The sequence below is a fragment of the Protomyctophum bolini genome (genome assembly GCF_963924005.1).
Source record: "Protomyctophum bolini genome assembly, chromosome: 23".
NCBI classification, from domain to species: domain Eukaryota; kingdom Metazoa; phylum Chordata; class Actinopteri; order Myctophiformes; family Myctophidae; genus Protomyctophum; species Protomyctophum bolini.
Genome location: NC_137884.1, coordinates 16,113,359 through 16,137,258, shown reverse-complemented (window position 1 = coordinate 16,137,258; position 23,900 = coordinate 16,113,359). Strand labels below are relative to the sequence as shown.

General features: G+C 41.7%; 1 protein-coding gene across 1 annotated transcript in view; it reads right to left on the bottom strand.

Annotated features, from left to right (window-relative positions):
* The window catches only part of LOC308311116 (copine-8), a 73,756-nt gene that overhangs the window by 39,687 nt on the left and 10,169 nt on the right, over positions 1-23,900 (bottom strand). Inside the window, exons 2-4 of the mRNA XM_080757657.1 lie at positions 9,350-9,390; positions 5,124-5,170; positions 3,655-3,758 (exon numbers count right to left, since the gene is read on the bottom strand). Coding sequence (XP_080613783.1) covers positions 3,655-3,758; positions 5,124-5,170; positions 9,350-9,390 — 192 coding nt within the window. The remainder of the gene's footprint in view (positions 1-3,654; positions 3,759-5,123; positions 5,171-9,349; positions 9,391-23,900) is intronic.

Sequence of the window (23,900 nt, the reverse complement as noted above, 5' to 3'; positions counted from 1 at the left end):
GGAACATACAGTACATACAGAAAGAAACATCATTTCCATTTTTTTTCTCCTTCTTTTGAATGTCTTGAATGTATCCTGTCCGTGTAGATTGGCTATTTTAGATAACTTGGATAAAAAATGGAAAAAATTCAGGGTTAAATTTGAATCCTGAAAAGTAACAGTCTTGGACATGTGAGGTTTCGACAGAGAATATATGATATTGTATGTATTACGAGTTTACAACTAGGTACACCAAACAAACCTCTTCACAGAAAATAGCTCATTAGCCTGAGCCATTGAAGACTAACCAGAGCCATATATCGGTTACTTGGTCTCAGACACCATGAAAGATATGCACACGCACAGAGAAACATGTATGCAATGCATGCACACACACACACACACACACACACACACACACACACACACACACACACACACACACACACACACACACACACACACACACACACACACACACACACACACACACACACACACACACACACACACACACACACACACACACACACACACACACGTACGTACGTACGTACGCACGCACGCACGCACAGCAGCCAGTCACACTGAGCAATTGTCAAAGTGATGGAGGCACATGCTAGACATTGAACACACACGCACACACAATAGCTGCAGGTCTCCCGATGCTATTTATAGTCCATCAAGCATTCCTACTGGGCTTTCAGACGCACATACGTAAACACACACACACACACACACACACACACACACACACGTATGACACATTAATCACACAGCATAGTAGGCTGAATGCAAGTGTCAAATTGACACACACACACACACACACACACACACACACACCTTGTAAATGTACTGTATATAGATTTAAATGACTGTAGGGCTGTCACATCAACAACAATTAAGTTGACGATTAACTGTCACACAGATAATAGCAATTTATACAGGAAACACTCAGGTCAAAGTAGATTGACCATTTATTGCAACAAATGGTATACACTTAAATTTGGCGTTAAAGGCTCTGCGCTTTGGGACATATTCTCAGAATTTTGTCGAAGCAGCATGCTAAGCAAAAACAGAGAGCATTAGCAAAATAAAATCCCCCAATGGGCATACAAGAACAGGCACATTAACTTGAGTCATGCAACCTTGAAACATACAACTTGAATGCATTATTATAACGTTAAAGCCATGAATCAGATTAGAGCTATATCAACATTGAATTCTAGTTTACTTTATAAACATTGAATTCTAGTTTACTTAGACTCACGTGTCCCTGTATAACTAACGACAGGCTTCATTTGACGATTTCATTGGGTTTTGCGCATTTCAAAATATGAATTATAAGCTTGTAGATCGCTGATCTACAAGCTTATAGATCTGCTATGGCTACTATTTTTTGGAAAATGTTTGAATTTCTTTATTTATTCTTTTCAACATGGAAACGATTATGATGATTGTGCAAAATAATTGTGATTGTCTAAAGTTATTGCGGTTAGAACGTTATGTAATAATTGTGTCATTTATTCCCGTTATTTGACCAGTTTGTTCCATTTTACTTTCCTAGACCTACAAGCTTGTAGATCTGCTAAGGGCAGTAAAACCTCAAGAGAGTGAATAATAGGCCAATGTGAAAAGGGTGCCATTTCTTCTTACGCCTAGGATGGCAATTGGATGATTTGAGGCATTTTGTTCCAAAAATTAAAAAAATCCACCTGTTGGTGGTGCTATAACAGGCCAATGTGAAAAGGGTGGGATATATTTCTCAGCCTAGTAGGAAAGTCTGTGAAAGATTTCACGTAAATTGCACGCTGCGTTCATGATTTGAGGCTTTATGTTCAAAACTTTGAAAGCCAATGTTAGCCAATTAGGATGGAACATGAAATATCAGACAGATCCGTCTTGAACACATGACTATAGAGATAGTGTGTAACAAATACAATTTGCGGGATTTTTGGACAGAATCTGAATTTAATTCATATTTAAATTTAAATCAGAATATAAACATAAAGAAATGTGTTTTTAAAAGTCAGCCTAGCACCACCAGGGTGGTGCTATAACAGGCCGTTCTGGAAAATTTGGGGCAGAGGTTCATCGTTGGCATCCAGGGAGTGTGTGTGCAAAATTTGGCATCGACCGGGTTAACGGTGCCGGAGATTAGCTGTACACAGACGGACGGACGGACACGCACACGGACGGACACACATGCAAAACATACTCTCTCCCCATGGTGGAGACACATGGATCTGTAACTCAGAGAGTGAACAAATGGACCCTTTGTTCATTCTCTGAGTTATGGAGATCTGTGCCTAGGTAATGCCTACTAAACTGGGGGATCCTTGAAATAAATACAAAAAGAGAATTACTGCTCTATAGGCCACTTAGAATTGTAATTGTAAATTGTAATTGTAGGCATTACATTTAGTTTGACTCTTTCCGTAAACACTGAAAATAGCTACAAGCTCTTGCACTGCGAGGCGTTGTGAGCTTGTATATCGGCTATGTTCACAATGCTTGCCTCTTTCTTGTATTATTTGATAATTTGGCCAATTTGATATGAAAAAGGTCTTAAAGGGCTACACCATGATGTATTTAAAAAATATATTAAATAGTAATATGGTTTATGTTCCTGTTTACATGATGCAACATGGAACAAGGACACAGGGTGCCCAGTGCCCACTGACTAGTGCCTAGAAGAAAGTATAAAGTGAACATACACAAGACCAACCCGTTTGACGATCAACGGAGCATTAGGCTTAAGGCCTATTCATAGTCTGGATTTTCGGTGGTAAGGTGACCACCGCTCCGGTGGTGAGCTGGCTACCGGAGCTGAAATAACGTTGAGCAGTGGTGAGTAAAAACAGAGAGAAGGGCTGGAGCGGTGGCGGTGGTTTGCTCTTCACCGTGACGTCATGTTGTAGTTCGGTGGTCACCCCACCACCGTAAATCCAGACTATGTATGAGCCTTTAGAGTCAATAACGTAAAAAAGAAATTACTTATGTAAGTTCCTATACAATCTGGCAGAATGCTTTACTGCGAGCATATTGTCGGAAAGTGTGCTTCGTTTGGCAGGTGTGAAGGCTCATTCGAATTCTGTTGCGGATCAAACAATCGCATTCTAGTTCACCAAAAAACCTGACTTCTCTGCAGATGTGAATTAAATCCGCATCAAATGAAGGAAATGAAACGTGAGGAGTATGAGCTATGAGGAGTAAACAGACGGAGAAGGCATATTTTACGCGGCGAAAAGATGTCCCGTTACCGTGGATAGACGTGGTTGAATGAGGAGACCGAAGCCCTCATCGAAATAAGATAATCATCGAAATTAAGCTAATCATCCACAATGATTTGGGGACCCCCAGTTTGGAAACCACTGCTTTCTAGGCTGCATTGTTATTGAAGGCGGTGTTCTGGTAGTGTGAAGGTGTGTTGTAGGCGATAATCCATAGTGAACTGCAGTGCGCTGCTCGGCACACCAGACTAGAAGGGGTTAAATGTGTTTTTTTCTCTCCCTGAAGGCATCTGTCAACTCCTATATACCAGTACCTCCATTCATTCCACTGGAGCTTCCGTTGTTATGGGAACCAGTTCTCTCTCTCTCTCTCTCTCTCTCTCTCGCTCTCCCTCTCTCTCTCTCTCTCTCTCGTATATAAAAAATGAAATAATTTACTTACAAGTCAAACCGTAAATTCTGTCTTTCTTCAAAGAAGTAATCCAACATGAACTTGCGCACAAAATCGGGGTTCAGCGTGTTGTCGATCACCTCCGTCCTGCCAAACTGTAGAGACCACAGAACGACATAGACACAAATATGAGTTACATATTAAATACTGTAGAGATCTCAGAACGACATAGACACAAATATGAGTTACATATTAAATACTGTAGAGATCTCAGAACATAGTTACATAGATACTGTAGAACTGTTGGGGTCTTCATTGTTTTTCAGGCAAAGGACCTCTGAACTGAGAGAGAGAGGACCCCCACTACATATTGTATAAAATTGTGTTGCAGATGAAACTTTAATGAATGAATGTTTTGTTTTTTTGACATTCAATCAATCAATTCAATGTACTTGGTTTGCTCCTTTTTCCTTCTGAACCAAACCTCTCCACCGAAAATTGCCAATCAACGAGCTCACAACGCCTTGCAGGCTAATGCTCCCCTCAGAATAGGGATGCTAGAGTTAAAGTACAAGTTAATACAAATATCCCAAAAGTTACTATCACAACGACATGTACCACCCCCCCACCCCCCACCCCATATGGCCCAGCCCTAATTAACCGTACTACAATTTAAGTTTGATGAACAACTGAAGTCACATTTTACATGTACATGTTCAAAATCTCTGAAGCTTGCATACAGTACATCACTGGACGAAGGTGGTTACTTCTGTGCCAACGGGAGCCTTTTAACGAACAATGTATGACATTAAACACTATCCAATGCAGAAATGCCGGAGTGGGAGCCGACGGCGGGTTAAGTGAGGTCTCTACCTGGCATTTATCATATTCATAATGGGAGGCACATGACGTCTTATGCAAAACTATGAATAACTGTGAGTGACTGGTGCAGAAGGGCTCCCACATGCATTTGCATAGGTGAATATTCATTCATTTGGAAATCATGACATGCGTGCGTGCGTCACAAACACACACTCTGTGAATTTGGTGACGGCCGATCCGATCCGATCCGATTGATTCGTGATCGGCCGATTTTGATTGCCCACTGATCGATCGGAGAACCTCTAACTAGTCCTGTCAAAATTACATACAGTAATCACCTGTCACAACGTTATTTTTTGTATTGGAATTCCCATTGGCAAATCTTAGATTGCGTCATATAAGAACTGTGTTCCAAAAATAAACAAACCACCCCGGCGATGTGACTCTCTGTCGGAGAAAAAGAAAAAGTGGATAAATAAGTATTTTTCTGCGTCAGATGATGCTTCATATGGAGTCAAAAAAGCATAAAAAAGCGTATTTCTTCAATGACGTATGGGAATTCCAATACAACAAATTGCGACAGTGATGTCAAACTTCGGTGCAACACAATGATGGAGCTTTGTATGTAATAATAATAATAATTTCAACCTCTTTTCTTCCACCTGTGATGTGAAAATAAAGTTGTGCTGAGGACTCACCTCTCTCCATTCCTTGTTGCCGACTCCTTGCGTGTAGAGAACACAGACTGTGGAATACAGAAACAGTTCAATAACACTACAGCTGTACAACCAATAATCTGAAAGCAACTGATCCGTATAAAGTCAAATTGCATAGTGCCGCTTTTATCTTAATTAAATCTAATCTTTAGCTTATTTATTATTTTTGGGGACAAAAAATGTACAATCTTACAATGTGTCTCTATTTGACGCATTTTGACCTTGTGCCCCACGGCATGATTTCACCATTTTATCTAAATTCTAATTGGAAAATTAGTCAAATACAATGAAACCATCCAGGCACATGCCACATATAGGCTCTGGCCTGACAGTGCATCGTGTGTTCAAGTCCCGTTCATAACGACCTTTGCTGCATGTCTCCCCCCCATCTCTCTCTCACCCTCCTTCCTGTCATTCTTCACTTGTATCTATAAATAAATTAATCTGTGAATTAACCTTACTTCAATCAGTGAAGTGCAGTGCAGAATGAGAGAAATATTGAGACCAATATGACTTTTTACAAATATTGGAAATTTGCTAATACATTAGCCTATTTTGTCAAATAAACAGGTTATATAATTACTGATAGATGTACTATAGGCTACTGTACTAAATGTTATCATCCACAAATTCATTATTTACTTTACTTAAAAATTGTAGGGCTTAATGCCGTAAAAAAAACCATCCAAATCATTATGCGGCGGATACAAGCAAGACATTTGATACAGATGTCCCTTGGGTCATCCTAAAACATCCTAGAAGGGTGTGTGGGAGGAATGTTTTCCATTAGGAGAGCTTTTTCAGCAAAAAATCAATAACTCAATTCCTGATTCCATTGGGCACCCCTTCTAGGATGCCTTAGAGGATTATGAGCCACATGCTATGAGATTCTATAGGCTTTTTGAGACAATCAGCAACACTATAGGCGGCCATTTTCAATTTTGTCAATAACTCACGTCCTGTTAAAGATTATTTTGGGGGAACCCCATCTAGGATGTTTTAGATTTACCCAAGGGACATCTGTACCAATTACCAAATGTCATGCTTGTATCCGCCGTATTATCGATTTCGATGGATATTAAGATTCAAGATTCAATAGTTTATTGCCATGTCAACAAGTTGATAGGAATTTGTCTTGGTTCATACTCAACATATACAGACAACCATAGATACAAAAACAAGAAAGACAATACACTACAAAAACCAGCAGCATAGAGGTTACTTCTATATCTACTGCCTGATGGGAGGAGATTGAAGAGGTAATGTGCAAAGTGGTATGATGGTGTGTGTGTGTGTGTGTGTGTGTGTGTGTGTGTGTGTGTGTGTGTGTGTGCGTGTGCGTGCGTGCGTGCGTGCGTTATTTTTACCAGCTGCGAAGCAGGCAGGTCTACTTTCTATTAGGTTGGTAGTGGCAACTTATCATTTCATTGTCATAACTAGTCATTATGGAGAATAACATGGGGTCCTCTTGAAATCGTCTCATATAAGCATTGTGGTCCAAAAATAAACAAGCTGTCTCTGCAATATTGTCAGGGAGGTGTCTCTGTATCATTTACGAGGTCCGTCAGTCACTCGTATTTGATAAAGTCTGTTTCTAGCGAAAATCTAACTAATTCAGCAGCAGTAACATTAGCGTTTTCTCTCAGTCAGTTGATTCTTCATATCCATAAAAATGAAACGGCCGGGGTGACATGACATTCTTATATGAGGCGATCTAAAATCCCCTTGGGGGGGATTACAATGCAAATAAAAAGTACATGAACCTGTGGACTTGCGCCCTCTACCGATATTGACGTCAGACTTCGGTGCTCTATTGGCTGACTCGTCTCTAGGCCAGGGGTTCTCAACCTTTTTGGCTGGGGACCCCCGGAAATGCTTTGGCCATGTCTCGCGACCCCCGCCCGGCACCCCCTCCCCACCCCCAATACAAACTGACTGCAAAAATAACCTTATAATAGAGAAAATATATCATATGAATTTGAAACCAGATATAATCATTAAGGAAAGTTTATGCATGTACTATGTGTACTATATGTAAACTCTTCATTTCCATATTCCAGCCATTCAGTTGCAAAATCGTGTTGAGAACCCCTGCTCTAGGCAACCAGACACCTTTTGCCTCTAGCCAACCTCTCAGCCAATGAGATAGCATTGCAGCCAGCAAGTTGCAACATTTCCACACACACCCAAATACAGATAGACGCGCAGCTGGTAATTAATTGATGTTCATCAATTCTTAAATTCTTTAAAAGCGCTTCTAACTAAAAATGCATCATTCAAACTAACATCGTTTCCTCCCCCCGTCTGACTTCGTTATTCTAATCAATGATGGACAAAACCAGTATCTCCGCATTAATGCTGGATTTTTGGGTAAAGTGATGATAATATAAGGGCACATTCAAGCATATGAGTGAGAATGTATAAAGTCACCATACTAACTTCGATGAGGCAGCTGTTTCCACCACAATATCAGTTAGAAAATGTCCCTTTCAAGGCCACGTTGGACTATTATGTATAATAATATAATAAGCTCTAAATGGTATCACTCAACAGCCAAAAAGACAACATCAAAGGCTCAGAATAACGTTTTTCTTTTTTGCCTGATTCTGATGGTGGCACTGTGTCGAATTTGTCCTCCCCACACGAAACAAGCAAATGAAATTACTGAACTCATCAGAGGTCTTTGATGTTCTCTCCAGGTGGTTGTGCACACTCTACTGCACACCCTCACACACTAATAATAGCCACACACACACACACACACGCGCGCCCCTGGATACTGGACTCCCCGACGAACCAGAACCACCACCAGTAATGGAGAGAATGGGAAACATCACATCAGCCCCCATGACTAGGGTTGGGATGAATTCAATCCTTATTTCAGACCGAGGGAGATCCATATCACATTCACAATTATACACACCAACGCAATAAAATAACAGAAAGGAACGAACAAGAAGATTCTTTAGGATTTTAACGATTCCGGTTCCTTAAAACCCATTTTGACCTGAGATCAGATTAAAAAAATGTCTTCTACATCCTGACAGTTTTATAAAAAAAGCTATGTTTCTATGTCAGTCGTTCTTCGATATGAGCTTGTAGATCTACTATTTTTCAATAGCTAAAGCATAACAAAGGGGTTCTCGCCCAAAATGGGTTAACGATTCCCTTTAACAATTCCTATAGGTGGTTCCAAATGTGTAAGCTTTGTAACTCTGTGAATGTATACAACTACAAATGAAACCAAATGGACCAAATGGACCCGTACTCCCTGTACACAACACACAACTGCATGGCCAAGCACCCCAATGTCAACAGAAGTACACAGAGGACTCTAGCTGGAACCAAGACACTAAAGACAAAACTACAGAGCTAAGACTGCTACACAACCTCTCCCCAAGGACTCACCTAACGACAAATAACTTACACAAAGCTCACAACACGTTTGCAGTGCCTTGTTATCTGTGCTATTTTCAAATAGAACAACAAAAAAATGGCACTGAAGTGGTTTTCAAAATCTACTACAACAAATATGTTCATATAATTGTAGTAAAAAGTGTGCAATATTTGCCTTCTTCAGATGTAGGTGGAGAATTGAAAAATGGACAATTCTCAAAATTTTACTTAATTGTACTTAAGTACATGACTTGGGAAAATGTTACGTTTCACCAGTCGTAGGTATAGAGCAGGGGTTCCCAACCATTATACCATTACTGGTATAATGTGGTCGCGTGCACGCATCCGCCTGGGTAACGGCAGACTGCTGGTCGAGCACTGGCACTTTGGCATGGGGGGTCAGATCAACATATGGAATGAATTCTGTACTGGCCATATATGGAGTGTGTCTTGTGTACAGGGTTTGATGAGGTCAGATCAACATATGGAATGTCAGAACAGGAAGTACGTTTCTGTTATAAAAGTACTGTATTTGAAGGCCCTGGTAAAATATATGGGTTCTGTTCAGAATTTATTGTCTCCCGTCTTTCCACAAAATAATAGAAAATGCATCCATAGTGGGCTCGATAAGAACCCGGCTCGATAAGCCTGATCGATAAGGTGCTTGTTACCAATAAAAATACAAATAACAATCCCTAATTATAGATGGTTGAGACACAGCCACTAGTATAGATGGTGGAGAGACACAGCCACTAGTATACTGTAGATGGTGGAGACACAGCCAGTGTGAGGAACAAAGACATGGCTCTTACTTGGGTCCGATTTGGAGAAGGTATCTCTGTCCAGCAGGTTTCTATGGAGACACAAAGAGAGGAAGACTCTGGTCAGAACATCAATCATACAGCTGTGACAGCGAGGACGACGATAATGAGTTCACAACAGGATTATAATAGTTTTGTCAGTAGTAACCTGACAAAACATTGACTTGACTTAACTGAGACAAAACACTTTCATACTTCACACTGATTTTTTTTACAGCTAGTTGCAACCACTAAAAGCCAGGAATTCATTCTGTGTAGCTACACGTAAATGCGTCCCTCCCCTCCTGACCTGCCCCGCCCTCAGGGTAAACGTCTCACTGTGAGCTCTGCCATGTTTGGTGTGAGGGTGAGGGGCATACTGCAGGTGTCGTATCCCTGGGCCCCCATTACCTGTGTCAAGTTTACCACATTAACCATCATTTTATACTTTAGCTATTCATGAAAGCAATAAGGTACACCCGCACACTGTGTATTTGCTCGGTACATGAGTATTGTCTTATTTAATGAAGCAACGTTTCGGTCCCTCCGGACCTTCCTCAGGCATGAGGAAAAAAGTATAATAGCACATACTGTACTTTAGCTAATCAAAAATAGGAAATATACAAGCTCGCAGTGCTTTTTTCTTTTCATTTTTTTTATCATGAAAACGTGTGCAAATCTTTGAATATATATTAATTCACAGCGAACGTTTTTAACTCAAATATTTGCTTCTGGGGGGGGGGGGGGGTCCTGGAACAATATATTTTCAGATGGGGGTGGCCAAATAAATATAATATTTGGGGTCCTTGACATAAAATAGTTTGAGAACCACTCATATAGAAACATAGGTTTATCATAAAACTGTCATAATGTTGAAGACATTTGTAGAATCTGGTCTCAGGTCGCCACGGTCTCAGTGCCACGTATAGAGCTTGTGGATCTGCTACCTTTGCGTGACAAACAATTTAGAATGCATTTGGCCTCAGGTCTTACTGGGTTAAACTGTAAATTGTTGTGTTTTTGCGTTGTATCATTGTACAACAGCGTTGTTGTTTTCCGGTTACTTGAGTGTTGAATGTTTAAACAAGCCCTTTGGCTTTTTTGTGTCTCATCAATTTTGCATTTTTTACTCAAAACATTGTTCAATAAAATGTTCACTCAACCAAGACACTTCTGTGTGTGTGTGTGTGTGTGTGTGTGTGTGTGTGTGTGTGTGTGCGCATCTGCGCGCGCACGTGCATGCGTGTGTGTGTGTGTGAGGAGAGTAGTAGTGGAGGGAACGGAGAAGGGGGGAGACATGTGAGAATTTAGGCTGGATAAAGACCAAGTAAGCCGTGGCATTCTGGATCAATTGGAGAGGCTAAGTGTGCATGCCGGTAGGCCAGTAAGGAGGGAGTTAGAATAGTCAAGTTTTGATATGACTGATGTCTGGATAAGGAACTGGGGACTGGGACTCCTAGGTGAGGAAGGGTCTAATTAGTTGAATGTTATAGAGTGTATACAGGATTGAGTGACAGCTGTAATGTGTGCTTAGAATGAGAGCACAGTAACAGGACATTACAGGATTGCAGTTTCACTGTACAAGCCGTTTGTACTTAGACATGCATGGCTTAATCTTTTAGACAAGCATAATTATGCTACTGGGATCAACTAGCTCTTGGCTGTTTGAACTAAAGTTACCAAGGCGTTGTCTATGGAAATAGTTAGCTCCTGCACGGGGCAGGACTTAGCTGGGAAGAAGAGAAGCTCAGTCTTGCCTGGGTTCAGTTTGAGGTGGTGAGAAGACATCCACTGTGAGATGTCAGCCAGGCATGACGTGATGCGCTCTTCTACCACCGTACAACTATAGCAACTCACTGCGGCCACTGAAAAATGCAAGCAGCAGCCAATACATCTAGCAGTCAATACACCTGACATACTGTAGCAGTCATCAATACACTTGGCAGTCACAACACCTAGCAGTCACTACACCTAGCAGTCATTATACCTACAGTAGCAGTCACAACACCTAGCAGTCACTATACCTACAGTAGCAGTCACAACACCTAGCAGTCACTATACCTAGCAGTCACTATACCTACAGTAGCAGTCACAACACCTAGCAGTCACTATACCTACAGTAGCAGTCACAACACCTAGCAGTCAATACACCTAGCAGTCACTACACCTAGCAGTCACTATACCTACAGTAGCAGTCACAACACCTAGCAGTCAATACACCTAGCAGTCACTATACCTACAGTAGCAGTCACAACACCTAGCAGTCACTATACCTACAGTAGCAGTCACAACACCTAGCAGTCACTATACCTAGCAGTCACTATACCTACAGTAGCAGTCACAACACCTAGCAGTCACTATACCTAGCAGTCACTATACCTACAGTAGCAGTCACAACACCTACGTAGCAGTCACTATACCTACAGTAGCAGTCACTACACCTAGCAGTCACTATACCTACAGTAGCAGTCACAACACCTAGCAGTAACTACACCTACCGTACAGTAGCAGTCAATACACCTAGCAGTCATTACACACAGAGTAGTTGGCACACTTGTGGCCTGTGTGTGCATTTTCAGGGTTTCCACCTGCAAGGGTAATTCAATGACTCATCTCTCTCGCTCTCTTGTTCACAAATAAAGACACACCAGTAGAAAACAGGGTTTTCTACACCAATAAGGACCAATAAGGAATCCACACACACACACACACACACACACACGCACGCGCACACACACACATTCCAGATCTGTTTAGCATCCCTGATCACAGCTGTCAATCAACGGAAAACTAATGTGACATCGGGGGGATGTAAATGTGAGAGTGAGCAAGATTCTCTCTCTCTCTCTCCCTCTCTCTCTCTCTCTGCAGTTATAATAGAGACATGAAAATAACGATTTTCATTACACATTAGTACATCATCACAAAAGGCACCCGACCTCCGACCCGGTTGGGAAAGAACTCGTAAACATCACGAACAAAAAAAGGGATGAAAAGAAAGAATTCCCATGGCAACGGCCAGGCGGCTGGGGTTCCTGATTAACAAGGCATTTTATTTATTTATTAATTATGATTCTTCGGGAGAGTAGAGAGAATACCTCCAGTAGCTAGGACTGTTATGTTGACCTGGGGGTCCCTAGTTATGTCAAACATTTCTTTCATACATGCGCTCTCTCTCCCCCTCTCTCTCCCTCTCGATTTTTGCTAGATTTTGGGGGGAAAAATAATGAAAAAAGCTATAGCTTGTGACTAAAAAATAACTATGACGAATTAGATTCAGCGTATTTCCACCCATTTTCTGACAAGTTAACGTTTTGGACATAACAAGTTGTCTCTCTCCATCTTTCTCTCTCCCTCAGTTAGGATCCACTTTCTTTTCCCTACTCTCTGCTCTCATCTCCGCTCATCTGGTCCCATGACTCTTGTCTCCTCTGGTATTCCTACTTGGGTATTGAATTAATAACCACATCATCACCACCATGTCGGCGTGAGAGGGCATCTGTCCCACCGTGTTACCGTGACAACTACACAGCTGATCCCCCGAGACCCTCAGAGACTACCCAGCATGCCTCACTCCCACACACCACAGAAATAAAGTGGGTTTTTAGCCCAGTGGAGGAGAAGAGGGCAAGAGTGTGAGAGATGATAGAGGCGGGGGGGGGGGGGAAGAGTTTTTGATTTTAGCGTTGGCTATTCAAAAATAGCAGATCTACAAGCTGCAAACTTTGAAATCAACTGATTTAGAAGGCACTGTCGCCTCACAGCAAGAAGGCCCTGGGTTCGATTCGCGCTGGGGGCACGTTCTCTCCTCCGCGTCATCAGTGTCCATACCCTAGGAGGGGTTGGCCAAAGGGCCTTTCTGTGTGGAGTTTTCATGTTCTCCCCGTGTCCCCTAGGGAGGTACCCAGTACCACATTCAGTAATCCTGGTCTTTATACTGCCTCCCCCTGGTCAGCCTGATGGAGGGGAAAGGAACTGTTTGGAATAACGTGTTCCCACCGGGGAAACTCCCCCTGTCAGGTGATAAGAAGCAGCCTGCTCACTCCTCATGCATTCGGTGCTCTCCACACTCCCCAGGTTGGCAGAGGGAGAGTAGCACCCTGGGATTACAGCTTAGGCAATTGGCAAGGGTGAAAAAAAATGGGCTACAAAATAATTTGTGTAATTAAAAAAATTGTTTAGACAAAGGGAAGCGTACTGGATCATTTTCATGGCTTTTATATGATGGATTGATTCTTTATTTAAGTGTCATGCTTCCGAAAAATCCCAGCCCAGCCCAGCCCAGCCCAGCCCAGCCCAGCCCACACAGTACCTACTTGGCTTTTACACATTTACTTTATTTGTAACTTTATTTCTCTAATGAATAGAAAAAACGAAAATGTGTCTCTATTCTATTCCTCATCTCTCCCCTCCTTTTCTCTTCTCAGTGTCCTTTCATGGTTCCACCTCACCTCTCCTCCTCCTCCTCCTCCTCTACACCTCCCGTTGGAGGGAGAAGGGCTTTTCTCTGTGACTCTCTCTTTTCAGTGACCGTGACCTGAATGATGTCTCTGTGGAGGATAGACCCTGCTCTGACTGAACTAGATACAGAATGCACACGCCGAAACATAGGAGCTGTCATCACGACTACACATTTTTGGCATTGAACATTAGATCGTATGAACAACCAACACAATCTGTTTGCCTTTTATGTTTTCGTATTAAACACAATATTTACTCACGAGAGTCGCGACACATGAAAATGGGTCCCAAACCTAGACCCATTGTTTGGCAAAAATGTTATTAAATTGTAGATTTAGCATTTGTAGGCATGCAGCAGGTAGATCAATAAGTACTGAAGCAATAAGTCAGTCAGTATAGAGACAATAAGGAAAGCACTAACTTTCCTTATTGACACTAACAGAAAGCACTAACAGTGTACAGTGTACACATGCACACTACACCTTCAAAGACAACTGAAACTCATGAATGATGCTTAATAAAAATAAAAACATGTGAATAACTGGTTTATGTCAAAACTGGCCTGAAAGACCCTCTATCAGGAGACCACAAGGGCAGGTAAATGCAAATAGTAAGTGTTTTTCTTTTTTCTCCTTTGTACATAGTGTCATGGCATATGTGTAGTGAATGTGTTGACTTGATGACATGTATTATTGTGTTATTTGTTATGCCATGTTCATGAATTGATAATTAATATCCGACTGTACCACGTGCTGTTTATATTTGAGTAATAACGTAAGTATTCAATCAAAGCTATTTCTTACTTTACTGCTTTCTTGATTTCTTTCTTTTGTCATTGTTACTACAACAATGTTGAGAAATCAAAACCAAGGAATTGTAATCGTGGGCCTTCCAAAAGCAGCCAGAAACCCCCACAAAACAACCTACTAAGCATTGCCATCACCTTCACAATGGAAAGTGTTTCAAACAGTTGCCTAGAGTTTGAACGGTAAGTGGGCTATGAGGTCACTGCTGCCCTCACCTCACATGATGCAACACAGGGTAACTGCATGACATTAGAATGTTATTCTGTTAAAAATGTGTATTTGATGGATTGAAATTCACAGCAGCGGCCTTTTCAGAGCTCCTGTTGCTGTCATTAGGCAACAACTATTCACAGATCTATTTCTAGTACACTATTCTCTTTCTAGGCTGGTTCAGCAATACCATTGATGTTGTCTGTCTATAAGTGTAACATAGAATATGAGCATTCAAGGACAGCATCTCTGTGAGTGGACTAGAGATTCCGAACCTATAGAACTTGCATATCCGTCGATACCTAGTACCGATCCAATACCAGTGTGTAATTTAAGTGTGTGAAGTGAGTGGTGCAACTCCGTGTGGGGGTCCCCGGTGGATCCCCGAACGTTCCAGAAATGACAGTTACCGTGAGGGTGTGTGGGTGTGTGTGTGTGTGTGTGTGTGTTAGGCTGCGCAACAGTGATACTTGATGGTGAAAACCAACCAACACTACAGCGAGCCAGCCAGGGACACACATAGCTGTCTATAGGAGTGGTTGCACCACTCAAAAATAATCTAGGACTCTCTTTTAGGGGGTTTTCAAAGGGACCCTTACAGGTCTGTAACTCTAACAGTGTACAATTTGTATACTTACGTTATGGTGGTCTAAAACGTTTAGAACCACTGATCTAGGAATAATTAAAACAGAACAGGAAACTTCTGTAGCAATCTGTGTCGTTCCCTCTTTCACTCTACGACAGGGATCTTCAACGTTTTTCCAGGTCAATTTTACAATTTGGGCATTTAGCATTTAGCAGACGCTCTTAATCCAGAGCGATTCACAGTAACCAAGGAAAACACGACAAAATACATCAAATGCATATAAATATACAGTCTAGGATCATAGGTAAACCAAGAACCTAGCATCAGTCTAAGTAGTACAACAAATTAACCTGCCACCTGTCTAGTGTCTACATAACATGCTGTCTAAATTACTAGGCTAGGTCAAGTGTACGACAAGTGCTATGGGCTACGCTGGAATCTGAAGAGATGAGTCTTCATTAGGAGGCAGATTGGGAGTGAAGGCCAAGGACACCTAGCTGAGAGAGATGAAGCAGGGACCCCCTACGACCCCATGTATAAACTATAAAATGATGTTGCGGATTCAAGTTTTTCATAGATAGCTTCTTTAGACTATACTTTTGAGAGGACTATCATAAATGTTGTATGATTTTTTTTAATTTGTTTCTTTTTAGTTACACACTTCTCTATTAATTCATGTTAATGTGTCTGGAACTACACCTCCCAAAATCTTTTATATCTATTTCAGCTAAGCAGCAAGCTATACAGGGGTTGACACTAAGGTCACAGAGGCACTTGCCCGTCAGGCAAGTACAAGTCATGTTCTACTTGCTCGAAAAGTAAATTATAAAATTATAACTTTATCATTTAACACATTACTTTCTGGGGCTTTGTGATAAAAACAATGTTTATCGCAAAGCCCCAGAAAGTAAAAAAAAAAAAGAAAGGCCAAATACCACATAACTATGAATATGACCAGGGGTTCGTACATGGACAAACGTGTCTGTGGCAAGACTTGTCCAAGTCCGCTGCAAATCTGAATGATTCAAAAATGAAAGCACTAGAGCCAGTCCCAGCAGTACGGTCAGGACCTGGACGAATTAGTGACGTCTCGATTGGGGCCAGATCAAGTCAAACCAAGACTAGTCACATCTGGCCCAGAATATCACCTGATTTCAACCAACATAAATTCTTCCCACTAAGACGGACGTTCCTGGATGAATCAGAGAGATTCGGTTCGAGGCCAGATCAACTGAATGCTGCATTCACATGGAATCAGGCAAAACCTGCTGGACGGCACGGAACGGTAAAAAGATTGCCCGGTGTGAAGGCTCATTCGAATCCTGAAGGGCACCAAAGAACCGCATTCTACCTCGCCAAAAAACGAGTTCAAAGCAATCACTTCGTTATATATAGAAAGTGAAGAAGGTGAAGTATAATGTAAAGAACAAAAGTACAGAGATGACCATGGAAATAACAATAATACACTTAACATTTAAAGCATAGCAAGCAACCACTCGCACTTAAAAAACACAGCCTGTGTTCTACACCGTGACTACTGCACGATTATACATTTACCGGTAGTATTCATGGCAATATTATTGACCACTCAATGTGTCTGTGCCGTGGCAAACATTTAGTTTGAGGAAAAGGTCCATCACAAGCCAGCATGTTGATGACCCCTGACTGGCAACAGATTGGCCTGGAGGGAACCCACAAGTGCCCAGAGCCTCCTAGAGTCGCCATCACCCGCTGCTAACAGTTCACCTGCCACCCTAAGCCCCAGAGAGGCAGTGGGGGCTTAGGATGGCAGGTGAGATGCCACTTGGACACAGGCCGGGGTCTGATCAGCCTCGGTCGGGTCGCCTGGAGGAGGGTGATGACAACACTGATGGGTTGTGCATCAGCACATGATAACTGTAGAAAGTGCAGTATAATTTTCTCCATCTCTCCATTTATTCAACTCTATGGTCCTGTTGTACGTGCGTGTGTGTGGCTGTGCGCGCCTGATCTGTGAGTGTGCCATGTGTTTGTTGTCATTGTCTGGGTAGGAAAATCCCTCATCCTTCCAAAGTCAAAAAGGTCTGCATGCAATTTGATAGGCGACTTGCACTATTGCCAAATTTAGCAAGAGAAATAAGCAACCAGGTCTAGGAAAACAAGCCCAAAAGCCCAAACAACATTAGGAAGCAAGGCCAAATATGCAAACAAGCCCCAAAAAAACACAATCCGCATTCCGCAACTACCAGTATTTACAAGCTACTATACAGAATGTTGCTTATAATAAGCAGACCTGGCAACACTGCACGTGAGACTGTTCACACTTTTATAGTGTGATTACTGTTCTGACCATCTGTCTCTCTCTCTCTCTCTCTCTCTCTCTCTCTCTCTCTCTCTCTATCTCTCTCTCTCTCTGGTCTTTCATTATAAATTAATTAATTCTGTGAAACATTAATTAGCCACACTGACAGTGAGGAACCCTATTCTGGGGCCAACAACATCTGGAAAGAAATGGACGATCTACAAAGCTTGTATCAGCTTGTATTTCCTCTCTGGACAGATGACATCCATTGTAAATGTGTTTACATTTGAATTCATGTTTCCATGGTTGGCAAACATCTTTTCATTTGCGTATCGGTCGACTTCATTCATCGTCTTCAATTAGTACAGAATGCTGCTGCTCGCCTTTTAACTGGCTCCAGGAAATTCGACCACATCACCCCCGCTTTAGCGTCCCTACACTGGTTCCAAATGGACCCCTACAGTAAGGTAACTCTGAGAGTGTACAAGGGCCCATTTGGTTCCATCTGTACACTCTCAGAGTTATAGGGGTCCTTGAAATTAAATGTTTGAGAACCACTGATCTAGGAATAAATACAAATGCAGTGCAGCTACAAGTTACAGCTTCTACTATGTGACACTGTCTATCTCTCTCTCTCTCGTCAGTAATAAATCTTACTTGTCATGCAGTGTTGGGTGTCGTCCTGTGTCAGCGTGCTTATTAGAGGACCAGATGTGTACGCCCACCGAGGACAATTTTAATAACACATCCATCATCTTTTCTTTCTCTCTTTTTTATCCCACAGTTATAGTTACATATCATGCCAATACCACCGGTATCAAATCAAATCAAAGTATATCCATATATTATTTTGTTGCCGTCGGGCAGAAACGTCTACTATCTCCATATTAACGCTCTACACAACACTACACTACATCTACAGCTCTACTCGATCCTCTACAGTGTCACACAAAAGCATCAAAAGCAGCAGATCTGCAAGCTCGAAAAGGGGTGCAAAGAGACGCATTTTGAGCTTGTAGATCTGCTACTTTTGCTATATTTGAAATCTAAACCATGAAAGGTAACCTTTTATATCGAGTCAATAAAGCCTTCGACTGGCTCAAGGGCATAAATGTGTTCAATTAGGAAATATACTGTAACTGCTTGGAGACTACAGTAGGTAGGTCTACTAGCAGCAATGTATAAATCATTAACCCATACACGTACCAGTGTATGATTTATATTTGATCTGTGTGTATGCGTGTGCTTGTGGATGTGCAATGTGTGTATTTGCCCTACGGCGGGAGACCAAATGTCAACCCAGCAAGGTGCCAGTGGATACTGGGCCAAGGACGGTCAAGGTGAATAATCCATTATCTTTCATAGCATAATCTCCACAGGGCGGTGTGTCCCGACTCCCATCACCCACTAGACTCTTCTCCCTGTCGGCCAAGCAGTTCACCTCCTTGAACAGCTCAGTCCAAGTACCTGTCCTCAAGTATACAGATGACAGGACCATGCCAAAAACCCCTTCTCAATCTCCTACCCCAATTAGGGCTGTCATGATCATGAAATAAATAATTCGGCCGACTTCACCCATTTTCAACCCATCTTCATATAATCGGTCCTCACTAACCTAACCTCGCATCACCAGGCTTTACACCACGGAGGGAAGCCTGGTATAGACCAAATTCACACGGTGGCCATCTTGCCGTTTATGAAAATTCCACGGCACCAGAGGTTCCAGTGTTCCGGCCACCTAATCACAGGCTACTGATGCTTGCCTCGTAGGTTTATGATCCATAAATAATATAAGAAAGAGGCATAAATTGTGAAAATAACAGACAAGGGCTCACAAGTCACAACAGCTCGCAACGCAATTTCTGTGGAAAGCATAAAATATTGTTCTACGTCTATTTTAACTACCGGTATTCAAAAATGTTTTTCAAAATAGGAAAAAAGGTTTAGGGATAAGGGGTTTAGAATGGACGAAAGCCTAAAATAGCAGGTGAGATGCCACTTGGACACAGGCCGGGGTCTGATCAGCCTCGGTCGGGTCGCCTGGAGGAGGGTGATGACAACACTGATGGGTTGTGCATCAGCACATGATAACTGTAGAAAGTGCAGTATAATTTTCTCCATCTCTCCATTTATTCAACTCTATGGTCCTGTTGTACGTGCGTGTGTGTGGCTGTGCGCGCCTGATCTGTGAGTGTGCCATGTGTTTGTTGTCATTGTCTGGGTAGGAAAATCCCTCATCCTTCCAAAGTCAAAAAGGTCTGCATGCAATTTGATAGGCGACTTGCACTATTGCCAAATTTAGCAAGAGAAATAAGCAACCAGGTCTAGGAAAACAAGCCCTAAAGCCCAAACAACATTAGGAAGCAAGGCCAAATATGTAAACAAGCCCCAAAAAAACACAATCCGCATTCCGCAACTACCAGTATTTACAAGCTACTATACAGAATATAAAATATTTTCCGGGAAAACATTACATTGTACTAAGACCAAGACTAAAAGACATACTGTAAAAGACTAAAAGACTAAGATTTTATAGTCGACTAAGACTAGACTATAAGACTAAAAAAATTCAGAAGACTAAATAGGACTAAGACTAAACCAAAATCTGCTGAAAAAAATAACACTGATCTACATGCTCGCAATTAAGTGGTCCCCTATTCAAATATGATTTGGGAGGCCCAGTTTTTTGGTGTTCCCTAGTTCAAATATTATTATTTTGGGGGCTCTGAAGTTTTTCTGGGTTTTTTAAGTGGAGGAGAGATTTGATTATCTTTATTTGAAACCTTCAGGTAAGACAGTCAAATAAGAAAAAGAAAAAACAATATATATATATATAACCACAATGCATGTATATTTCTTTTTTGAATGAAATAAGAAAAAATATAATGACAACAATGTGATCATAGGTCTTGCACCTGAAGTTCAAAAAGGAGTAGGAAGAAGTAAAAACTTATTTACTCCTACCCCCATCAGTAATTGCAATAAATATATAATCCAAATGTAACAGCATCCATACATACATACCCACGTACATGTGTCCATGTGTATGTAAGAACAATAAATGAGAAATCAAGTATAATAATTAAGAAATCAAGTATAATAAATAAGAAAACAAGTATAATAATTAAGAAATAAAGTATAATAATTAAGAAATCAAGTATAGCCCGAGATACTCAGCGTGCCTCATCCTCCACTCTGTAATAGTTAAGTAATTCATTCTTGTACATCCTCTTAAATTGTACAATGTTGGTGCTTTGTTTGAGCTCAACAGCCAGACCATTCCACAAATTGACCCCACAGATTGTTAAACATTGACATTTCATGGTAGTGTGTACCAGAAGTTTCTTCAAATTTAGCTCCCCTCTTAAATTATAACCCCCCTCTCTGTCAAAAAACATGTTCTGTATGTTCACTGGTAATAATCTATTTCTTGCTTTAAACATGACTTGTGCTGTTTTGAACTTGACCATATCAATGAATTTCAATGCCTTTAACTGTATCCAGTAGATCTAAAAGAAAAGTCATTTTATGTTTGGTTGTGCGGGGGAATGGTTTGGGTGCTGAAAATAGCTGATCTACAAACTATCGTGCGCAGATGCGCTGTGAGCTTGTAGATCAGCTAATTTCAGCGTGCAACCAAGTATAAAATCAGCCATTACGACAAGGCCCTCCAAAATACATTTTTGTCGACTAAATCGATCGAGGCAAAAGTGATATTGACTTGAGGTTACATCGACCTCACCAGCCCTAGTTCATTATGAATCATTATTTCATGCAAACTGGTACTGTAACCATGGGGGGGGGGATGTTCCAAGCACCCTATTACACACCCATCTCTCTGTGACACATGTAGACCATGCTTTTAGAGCACTGGCGTGAAATGGATTTCTCTGTCTCAAGAGGTTCTGTGCGTGAGTGCGTGTCCGTGTGTGCGCATGTCCGTGTGCATATAACTGTATGTTTTTAAAGCACAGTGACAGCAGTGCTCTGTGTGTGTGTGTGTGTGTGTGTGTGTGTGTGTGTGTGCGCGTGCGTGGGTGTGTGTCTGTCAGATTCTTATCAAGGCCATCTCTCATCTAAAAGCCACAGTGGGTGGATTTACGTAAGGAAATCACTTTGCACTCAGCATGCAATTTCCTTGGTGCTTAATGTGCGCACGCAGACACACACACACACGCGCGCACAAATTATAGTCCTGCGAATGCTTTAATCCAATCAGAAGAAGTGAGAAGAGAGCAGGCGAGATTAGAGAAGAGGGGAAAGAGAAAAAGAGAGAGAAAGTGTAAAGAGAGGAGAGAGAGAGCAAGAGAGAGGAGAGGAAGAGGAGGGGCAAAGAGCATGAGGAGAGTGAGTGAAGGAGTGAAAAGAAGATCAATAGTAATTTCCACAGTGTGTAAATCTTTACAGACCTCACAGGGGTCCTGAGAAAGACCAAACGTGATTGCAGCAATGCGCACGCACGCACGCATACAAGCACGCACACACACACACACACACACACACACACACACAATCATATCTGTTAACGTCCAGGGCCAACAATTACACAAATTCATGGCTTGTTTTCATAGACCTCATTGCTATTTCTCTCGAAAATCTGGCAACAGTGGCAAAGACCGAAAGTAATTCTTCAATATTGTATCGTGTCTCTCTCTCTCTCTCTCTCTCTCTCTCTCTCATGTCACGCAGACAAAAGTCAGCGGCCACCGTCCGTGCTCAGACCACACACACTGCACAGCACCATAAGCACGCTGCTTCCTTTGTGCTTTTTTTTTTTTTTTAGCTCTCGCTCATTGAAAGCGGCCCGCCAGCGGTCGGTCACTCCGGTCTTCCCCTCCAAATTAGACGCTCCTCCGCATTGTCGGAATGAGCCTCTGTGGGAGCGTAAAGGTCAACACAATCACTTCCCACGGGGGCGGGGGGAGAAAAGGCTGAGCGGACACTCGGCAGTGGTGGTGTAAGTACATTTACTGTACTTAAGTAAAATGTTAAGGTTTAAGATTTTTTTTACTTTACTGGAGTATTTCCAATTTTCTGGACTTCTACATCTACTATACTACATCTCAAATGCACATATTATTTAACTCCACTACAATTATTGGACAACTTCAGTTGAAAGATCCAATCTACAGTACAAGCACACAATGCTATTTTATTTATATACAGTACATTTGAAAATTGTGATTTGGGACATTCCGCATCATGAGTACTTTCTACTTTTGGTATTTCAAGTACATTTAGAAATTCCAGACTTTTACTTGTAATAGAGTGTTTCTAGATAGCAGTATTGATTACATTTACCACCACTGGCACTCAGTCGGGTACTTTATTTCCTTCCTCTGGCACTGCTGAACCAATGAACCATCAGCGGTGGAAGAACGCGTTGTACACACACACGCACGCATGCACACACACACACACGCATGCACACGCACGCATGCACACGGACGCATGCACACACACGCATGGCATCGCATGCACACGCACGCATGCACACGCACGCATGCACACAGACGCATGCACACGGACGAAACAAGTCTCTCCCGGGGAGTATTTTGAGATGATTTGTAAGCCACCGCTTTTATGATGCTGCTGTAAAGTTGTAAAAGAAATACATGATGCAGCATGCATTGCATGCACGTGTTGACATACTTTCTACTACTAGTTACTTTGTATTAACATACAGTAGTTACTCATTAAAAATAAGTTCCAAGATTACAGCTTTATCCTGTAAAAATGTAGGCAGAGAATGCTACAAAGCCGTTTCATTTTCCTCCTTAAACTGTGTGTCCGCCTGTCCGGTTGTTCCGGACGGCAGACTGTGACCTAAATTACCGGTACATATTAATTTTGGCCTCATTTATGCCGTTTAAAACGTGACTTTACTGTGATGGCTACAAATGACTGGCTGAACACATAGACAGACAGGTAAAACAATTTACAATTTAGGCATTTAGCAGACGCTCTTAATCCAGAGCCACTTACGTACTGTACATTAAGCAAGGCAAACACGAATTATTATTACATAAAATGGCGAGAAATAGTCATCTAGGATCATAGGTAAACCAAGAACCTATATCAAAACATAAATGATATGCACATTGAAGGTCAACAACTTCTACATAACATGCTATCTAAATTACATTTTAACCTTTACATAAGCCTGCAAGGTCGTCGAGGCTATAGGGCAAGTGCTATGGGCTAAGGTGGAATCTGAAG